General features: G+C 38.7%; 1 protein-coding gene across 1 annotated transcript; it reads right to left on the minus strand.

Annotated features, from left to right (window-relative positions):
- Positions 1–7,469: 7,469 nt before the first annotated feature.
- On the minus strand, positions 7,470–9,936 carry LOC114880415. Its single transcript, XM_029196405.2, has 6 exons — positions 9,734–9,936; positions 8,827–9,304; positions 8,465–8,715; positions 8,162–8,384; positions 7,804–8,084; positions 7,470–7,730 (listed from the first exon to the last, which is right to left on the minus strand). The coding sequence occupies exons 1-6, from the start codon at positions 9,758–9,760 to the stop codon at positions 7,575–7,577; spliced, it is 1,416 nt and encodes a 471-aa protein (XP_029052238.1). The 5' UTR covers positions 9,761–9,936; the 3' UTR covers positions 7,470–7,574.

Below are 9,936 nucleotides of genomic sequence, written 5' to 3' on the forward strand. Positions count from 1 at the left end.
TAAACTATCGACCAATTAGTCTTCTGCCGATAATGGCCAAATTATTCGAGAGAGTGCTGTACTCCATCTTGAAAAAACATATTTCTGATAACAACATTTTGATTGATCAACAGTTTGGGTTTCGTGCTGGACATTCCACTACACAACAGCTGGTTCGAACAGCCCAATTTCATACCCATCACGTTAACACCAATCGGTATTCTGCTATGGTTCTTCTGGATCTAAATAAGGCCTTCGATTCTGTTTGGCATAATGGTCTAATCTTCAAGATGATTAAATTGGGCTTTCATCCAGCGTTGATCAAGTTTGTTCATTTCTATTTGGAGAACAGATTCTTCTTCGTCCAGATTGGTAGTGGTAGGTCGTCTCTGAGGTTGATCATGGCGGGTGGTCCGCAGGGATCTGTGCTGGGCCCGCTACTATTTCTTATTTTTATCAATGACATCCCTCATTCACCCTCAACCTCGTTGGCTTAGTTCGCCGATGATACGGCTATCCTGGGTGCTTCCTTTAGCCCTTATCATCTTGCCAAATTCCTGCAGGAGCACCTGGATATACTTGCAGGGTTTTTCGCCGATTGGAAAATGAAACTTAACAGTTCTAAGACTCAGTTGATTATGTTTTCGCGCAAGCGAAAACACCTCAAAAGTGTGATACCTCCATTGTTCCTCGAGGGCGAGGTGATTCACTGGACGAAGCAAGTCAAATACCTGGGAGTTGTTTTTGATTCCCAACTGAGATGGGGCCCTGCAATCCTGGACCGTCGCAAAAAAGCCATTGCGGCTGTTGGAGCTTCTGCAATACTGATTGGACCTCGGTCCAGGTTGCCTGTCAATCTTAAAATCCTACTTTACAAGGTGTGCATTCGCCCTGTGTTGACCTACGGTGTTCATCTATGGCATGGGGCCGCTAGGACCCACCTATTGTCTCTCCAGAGAGTTCAGAATAGGGCCCTGAAACTTATTTACGATTTGCCCCCGGAGCACTCTACTTACGATATACATCACAGATCTAACCTTCCGATGCTCGCTGCAGTCTCCCAATCGTTACTTGCCAAGTACAACCCACATGATCATCCGAATCCACTTATCAGAGGAACCCTGGGTTTCCAAAGACATCTCTTGCCGTACGACCCCAAGGTACCCTTTCCAATTGATGTTCCTATTCCTCCTCCTCCTCTGCCTCCTCCCCTGCCTGTTCCGGGTGCCCCGTTTCAGGCGGGGGGTTTTTGGCGGTTAGCCGATCAGCTGTTGGGGCCCGCGCCGGGGAATGGTATTTCCCCGCCCGGTACGCCGGGTGAATCCTTGGGGTAGTAAATTATTTGCCTTGTTCGCTGCTTATGACTCTGCTGGTGAGTCATGACCATGTGATAGTTTTTTCTGCTGATGGGGATACTCATGAACAATAGATCCTAATAATGATATGCTGATTGCCAGCATCCTTGCTAACAGGTTTTTGAAAATTTTTTCCCGTATTGCTACTCCTGCTGATGCCTCTAATGGCTCCAAATCATTAATGTTTCCGTTCTTCTTTCTTCTGGGTGTAGAGGAGTATTACTCCTAGGAAACCCATTAACTATCTTCTGCCAATCTTGTCCCGACGACGAGTTCACCGGCAGTTGGATCGTGACGCACGTCACGAGCTTGCAGCTCCCAATCGGTCCAGCAGCCGTAGGCGCCTAGCTTCGTCAGTCCCGAGGTTTGACCCAGGATGACCAAACTAGTGCGCGCCCGTAACATCCGCCGGTTTGTCCGCGGGGTTCCAGGCGCTAGATTACACGGCACCGCATCCGGTCTATGGCAACCGATTCCGTCCCGTCCCGAGGTTTGACCCAGGGCGAGCCAGGATTGGTCGTCGCCTCGTTCACTGCTAGGCTTGACCACGGTGTACGAGAAGACAGCCGCATCAGGCAAGCGGGCAGCAACTCCACCGCAGCGCGAATTTCAAATAAAGACCGGCGGCCCGAACGGGCCATCCCCGCTCCTCGTCTCCAGCGACTCCGCGTACGCCGAACACCGCGTCTCTCTCTCGCTCGCGTTCGCGCTCGCGCTCTCACTCCGCGCGTTAGCCTGTAAGACCGCGTAGCGACAGCTACGACCTGCGTTAGCCCGTAAGACCGCGCGACTCATGTGACGGGCCGGGTCCCGATCGTAGTAGATAAGACCATGTACATCTAGGTTTAAGTGCGACACGGCTCCATCGCCAGCTCACGATTAGATTATTTCTGTTGTAGCGAGAACGGCAGGATATACCGCCACCAACACCGGCACCTCCAGGGGCCGCAGCCGGCGGCCCACTCCCGCCAGCCTAGACGCTTCTTTTCGTATTACTATTTTCTTGAATAAATATTTCTATTTTTCCAACTAACACCGCCTCATTATTTCTCGAACCTGTTCCCCAGCGAACCCTGGCACGGGGAATCCGACCGCGGTGCGCGACGCCGTGCGCACCGACCAGACCGCACCGTTACATCTTAATAATGTAAACCCCGAATCTACCTCTACGCCAATGCATTCAACTCGCCGCTCGCTATCGCTTCATCTCATTCTGTTTCAATGTCTGTCCTTGGCGACGTTCGTCACGCGATAGATTTTCGGACGTAAGGACCTCAACCAATAAACATAATACGTGTGACTGGAGGCAGGTCAACGAATTTGATTGGACGGCAACTTAGCTGCAACGCACAGTACCCTGAGTTGCATTGAACTTGTCGCAGTGAAGTTGGCTATAAATTCACTAACACATTCACGCCGCGTCGGTGAGTCGATCTCGCCCATTGGCTCACCGATGCAGTGTGAATGGGTTAGTGCGCCAACTTCACTGCGACGACTTCGATGGAATTCGGGGTGCCACCATATCCTAGCAGATACAGAAGAGTAACTTAAATCCATGGATGCTCCGCTTCATTATCGCCTGTAAATGATTTCTCGCGCCTATATTCCAATAAATTAATTTTTCGTTTTCTGTTTCGATTCGCCACAAAAAACAATGATCCAAACGCTGTCCACCATGATCCTTGATTAACTGATGTGCCAACGATTTTCTTTACTTCTGTAGTTTTGTTATTGTACAAAACCGATTGGAAACAGTAATTTGAGTCGCTTTACGTTGTACAGTAAACTATTATTATAACTGTGACAGAATTTTACTTAAATTCTTTAATTCGAAGTTATTCCTACATATCTATTTGCGTTTAGTGGCTTGCTTCCCCGAGGATTAACAAACAAACTTTGTATTCTATTGTGTGTATACATATATATTTGTTACATATTACGAAAAGAAAAAGAGAACAAAATACATTATATTCAGTTAACAAACTTAATGCATATATCCTTTAGTTAATATGTATATACTGTCTTAAAAAGGTTGTAGAAGACAAAAATTGCACATTCTCTATACCAATACTTCTCAATGTTTTCATAAATGTGTATCGCCGAAATTAAAATTGGAAAATATGGTTTGCACATAGGAATTTAACTCTCCGATGGTAACATACAGTCTCATATACCGACAAAACCTATTTATTTCATGAAACATTTGTTAACAATATAATTGCTAATACTAATATTACTAATAATCTGGATCTAACACAATAAAATAATTAATTACATGAATGTTGCACACATATATACATGTAAATATTTTTGTTTTATTTCTAACAGAATAATTTTACAAAAAAAAAGATCTTCATGTGATAATCTGTTTATTTTGATTTTAGCAAAGATCAGCATTGCACATTCAACTTGCCTCAAGCATGGTTACTCAGAATTGAAGCAATTACACACGTCACCATTGCAAATAAAATTTTGGACAATAAAACTGTTATACTGTATCATGTGTATCTTGTGTATTACTAGTTGAAAAATGGTACTTTATACTAAATAAAATCAAATTTAAAATAGATATTCGTTGCCTGTGCGTGTGCATTTTTACATATGCCATACTATGTGCTTATGAATCAAATAGCAAAATAATTTATGAATGGGTAGCCAATTGCAAATTATTATAAGGCACTTACATCTCAAAAGCTACATAATACAAAATAGTAAAAGACTTTTCGATTTGTTTTAGTACGAAGAATCTGCACCTTTCGTGTTATACAACCTTCTTCATACACTATATTTAAAGCTGTCAACATTTTCAGGTACAACACTTACAAATCTAAAAATTAGGCTACAAATATTCTCTCTATAACATGTAGTCAATATATGTCATTTAATAAAAGCAACATTAGATATTTATATAAATATGTATATAGATATATGTATAAAATTGCCTTGTTACTTGACCGTGGTTTGGTATCGAAACTAATTAATTGCCAAGTGAGATAGTAAGTTTTAGAAAACCTGGTACAGAAGCATTCAATTCGTGCTTCAAAGTCTTAGGCAGAGTTTACATTAGACACTAGTCTACTAAGCTAGGCTAGTAGAGGGGCCAGTAGACCTTGCCAGTACCTGGAGATTCGAAGGATAGTCTCTCTGGATATTCCTTTACTTTTCTTTGCTCTCAGATACTAACAATGTCTATTGACCTGGCCACTAATTTGGCTACCTCCTACATCTTAGAACAGTGCTGTCCAAAGATTTGCCCCCTATCGTACTACAAGATACTTGAAGCAAGAGTTCTAGTAACTCGAACTTAGAAAAGTCTTATTCATACTGCGTATGGCGGCATGCGGGTTGCGTGGGCTCTAAGCAGGCGTTAATATAGAAAGAATACAAGTCTTATGCTTTCACAGGAAGCTCTCGTGTTCAATTAAATAAAGAAAGTATTGGAAGAAGAAAAATTCAAAATAGATAAAGCGGATAGGGTACTGTCATCGTTGCCCCGTAGCTTATCTCCTGGCATGTTGTGGCGCCTCGAAATTTCAGAGCACCATTTGGACCTCGATAAGAACGCATTTCCACGCAAAATTATCGAGGTAATAGGAGGTTTCTGCACTTTTAGAATACCCTGTATATCTCGACAACGGTTTATTTGCCAGTTCTGAAAATGGTCTCATTCGATTTCTCGTCCCACAATTACTATAAATCCGAAGTTTGGTTGTCCTGGGGTGATGGGGCCTTTCGGAAGTATACCCAGCAAAAAATAACTCTCAGGGAACGACATTGAGTGATATTTTATTTTAAATACGGATGATCACTTTATGGAACCAATTCCAAGTATGGTCAACTACCAAGGCAATATGATGTATGTGAGCATGTATTAGAGTTGCACGCCGCGACAGATTCGATGAGACAATCAATGTAAGTATGTACTGTGCGTTGCAGCTAAGTTGCCGAGCACCGACAAAGTGAACCGACAGAGGGGCAAGAGGACTGTGCGTTCGCTCCACCTAATCCCTTCCAGGAGCCCGTAACTTGAGAAGTCAGCGGTCACATTGCATAGGCGTAAAATTACCATATTCGCGGAAGATACATTTAACTATATAAACATGCGATTTTTTCGGGATATTAATGGATTCTTTATAATACTCGTTCTTGATAACAGTTGTTATTATGCAAAATTTATGGAAATTACATTATGGAAAGTGTAAAAACTCTCCTGTTTTCTTAATAATGTAAACCCCGAATCTACCTCTACGCCAATTCATTCAACTCGCCGCTCGCTATCGCTTCATCTCATTCTGTTTCAATGTCTGTCCTTGGCGACGTTCGTCACGCGATAGATTTTCGGACGTAAGGGCCTCAACCAATAAACATAATACGTGTGACTGGAGGCAGGTCAACGAATTTGATTGGACGGCAACTTAGCTGCAACGCACAGTACATATTATGTGTTACCGGCAAAGTGTATAGTACAACAATGTATACTGTTGAGAGATAGAATGTACATACATTAGGGAAAGGAATACGGGTACGATTAGTCGTAATCGGTACGTCACGCCTCACGCACATGCATTCTAGATTATCGCGCGTTATTGGCCGATGCGATCACACACTAATCGCGACGCCGGACAAAGAAGAAAAATAAATGAGACTTCACGACAAAGCGAGATGGTACGAAGTCAGCGTTGCGGCGAACTTTGAACGCGAGAATCAAACGTGGGGATAGGGCGGAGCGTGCGAAATGCTCCCTTTACTCCTGGGCCGTCCCTCTAATGTACTTTCTATCTCTCAACAGTACTTTGTCTAATTGTAAAATAATTTACTTAGGTAATGCGTATATTGGCTGAACTTTACCGGACCTAAAATTTTGGAGCTTTTTTTTTAATCTATAGTTTTTGATGTGTAGAATCTAAAAATATAAGTCTTAACTTTAGGAATCCACTTTAGGTTAAAAAGTTATAAGCGTGTAAAGTTTAATATTTTTAGCGCATTTGCTACGTTACTGTAACACGATATTGGCTTCTTGACCAATGAACGGGGTCGCTAGCTGCAGGCAGGAGGTGCCGACCACTTTAGTGGGTTTAGTTAAATTGTGAATTTGATACTGTCTGAGTTAGTTAGGTTTATATTTATCTTAAAGAGAGAGGGTACAGCCCATGCATTTGCTTATTGCTTCTACTGTATCAATTTTATGAGTAATTTAAATACAGCTAGTGATGGAACTCATACCCAAAAAAATTTGGTGTCCCCTAAAGTGAAGTTTAACCTAAATATAAATCTAATTAACATCAAATTTACGATTTGATTAAACCCAGTAAAGTGGTCGGCATCTGCTGCCCGCAGCTAGCGATACCGTTCATTGGACAAGAAGCCAATATGGCGTCACAGTAACGTAGCAAATGCATTAAAAGTGTCAAACTTTACACGCTCATAACTTTTTAACCATTGGATTCCTAAAGTTAAGACTTACATTTTTGGATTCTACACATCAAAAACTATAGATTTAAAAAAAATGTCCAAAATTTTAGGTCCGGTAAAGCACAGTTTACCCCATATATTACCTAGAAAAATTGAAATGATTTTAATTTATATGTATATTGCTGGAAATCTCTGGGCACTGTTGTACATATATGTATATTGTCTGGAGTTCATACTTTGCCGGTAACATATATATCTACAAAATTTCCGGTTTGAATATATTGAAAATGAAAAAATGTTTCATATGAAAGTTGTTTGATTTGTTGGTGGAAACAAATTTATTTAATTTGCTTTTCAAGTATAATTTACAGAGATAATTTTTTTTAACGAAATTACATTTTTTTAGTGCCGTTTTATTACATCATGTGTAATATTATTAGTGCCATGTTATTGGTATAAACTGTAATACCCTGATGATCATAATTACCGTAAATAATATTTAATAACAGAATCGAGCAGCATTCATATGAAACATGCTTTCGTACTTTCAAAAGTTATAAAAATAATAACCTGCATACACAAACTGAATATACTGATGTATACATTATTTAGTATGCAATCTGAATTATTTGTGTCAAATTTCTGACGCTGTTCATTGAAATATTTCATGCAAAAAGCACAATCAGTTGCCTTCTATGTATGTCTTTAACAGAGTCAAATATGTGCAATGTAATATTTGTATTAGTATAGTTAAATTTACAGCATATATCAACAGAGAGCATAATATTATTGTGTATACTTTTACACAGATTTTTATTCTAATTTACGTTAGTTATCCAAACCCAGACCTTTGGAAATTTCATCAGCAGATAACTTTTGTCCTGAAGTAGAAGAGCTATCAGAATGTGTAGGAGTCTGTACCGATGGTGAGGGATCTAGTACATGAGGCTGCGGAGAAACTGAATGACTATCACCATGACTTTTCTGCGTAAATAAAAATATTTACAAATATGTACTTACAAATTGTATACTTACAAATTTGGAATTTTGTACTTACCTCTTTGCCATGTTTACCAAAACTGTCAAAAGCAGAACTAAGCAATGACGATCCAATTGTTGAACCTATTCCAGATAAAAAATCTGAACCTGTATTCGTTTGCGGGTTAGAATAACCACCAGAAGGTTGATAATTTCCTCCATAACCTCCTGAAGACTGATAATTTGGTTGCTGATTTCCACCACCTCCTAGAACACCACCAAGGAAGGATCCTATTGCTCCCTTCAGTGGATCGGTTGGTTGACTCGGTGGCTGTGCTGGTACATTATTTCCACTACCACCTTGTTTAATGCACACAAATTCAATTTATAATATGTACATAAACAGTATTAAAAATATAAATATATATGTATAATACCTAGAGCTCCAAGGAGAGAGCCTAATACACCACTATTTGACTGTTGTGGAGGATATCCTTGTTGTGCATGCGAATTGCTCTGTGAAGTATTAAAATTCACTAAACTACTGGCTAAAGCAGCTCCAAGAGAGCCAAGATTTCCTAAACCACCTCCTTCGCTTTCTGTTTTTAAATTAGAAGCATCTGATTTTTCTTGATTGTTTTCACCTTCATCTTTCTTTTTCTAAAAATGATAGTAGATGTTACATATGCTATATAATATTACTAGATTTTTAAAAATGCTTAAATATTGAAATTATATACATTCATAGCATGTGCAGCAGCAGCTATGCCTCCTGCAGCAACTAGTCCCCCTATTGCTAAACCAACTTTATCCAAACATCCCTTAAATGCATCTTCTTCTTCAGGTTTTTCATATCCAGGCTGATATCCATATGCGTGAGGAAGATTATAATTAGGCCCTGCATATGGATTAGGTGGAAAATATGCGTTAGGCCCATAACCAACTTGAGGCTGTGCTTGTGAGCCTATTGTTGGATATAAACCACCTGGTGCTGAAATTACATATTTGTTATGAAACCACTAACTAATAATATTTGCGATGTGGAATTATAAAATATAATTCTATATATTTATTAAAAAAGAAATATGAAAAATTTAATTACGTGGTGGTCCAACATTAACATTAGGTACATCTGGTGTAGGTGTAGAAGGTGGAGGACCAGTAGAAACATTCTCATATGTGATAGAATTCACTTCTACATCACCATCAATAACCAAATGCGTAACTTTTTGATATGGTAATCGATGAACAAATTCTGCAAAATGTCTGCCATTTATAGCTATTTTATAACATGCATGATCGCATAAAATAAATATCTCAAATTCTTGTCCAGGTTGAATACACAGGGGTCCTTCATTTTCTTCCGGACCCCAACTCATTGACATTATATGATTTCTAGTAATAAATCCATCTTGGAATCGTGGCGAAACATGAATAGCTATATCATCTCTCGGATTTAATGTAGGCCCTAACTGATAGTTAACAGCAAATCTTATAGCATCTGAAGGAACTTTTCCCTGAATTTTTACCATTTTACCAGGTATCAGGCCATTTTCCACAGCTCCCACATAAGGAATTGGCTATTAAAACACAGAAATTTAATAACATAACATTACTGTTAATAATTACTGTGTAATTATTAAAAAAACACTAGTTAAAATATAATAACTTCATTAATCTCATATTTTGTTTTCCTCAACGTTTCATTTTTATATAAGATTATAACTAATAAAAGTAAAAATGCAGATATTGAATATTATTCTTCTTGCTAGGCATAAATGTCTACAGACAAGTAAATCTTTTTGTAATTTTAAATTATCTACATTTAAAAGAAATTTATAATATAAATATTAATTCAAAAAATTCAAATTATTATATTAATAAATTGGATTTTGTAGTAATTAAAATCGTATTGCAGAAATTTGACTTATTTTGGGTTAAATTTAAATAGTAAAGTTAAGAGTTTTAATCAATTAAGAAAAGTTTTAAATAGAAGAGTTATTACTTACGGGATTTAAAATAGGTTCAGATGACATTTTTCACGTTTTGTTACAAATATACACAACAATCTTTAATTTTAATACAATGTTTCAACAGTAACAAATTCTACGTAAACTTTAATATCCACTGTCTTTTCTACTTCTCTTAAAACATTTCTATTTAAAGTGCTGACGTTTCTAGCTTATACTGTGCAATGCGGCACAAACTATAT

This window comes from Osmia bicornis, chromosome 3, assembly GCF_907164935.1.
Source record: "Osmia bicornis bicornis chromosome 3, iOsmBic2.1, whole genome shotgun sequence".
Lineage (NCBI taxonomy): Eukaryota > Metazoa > Arthropoda > Insecta > Hymenoptera > Megachilidae > Osmia > Osmia bicornis.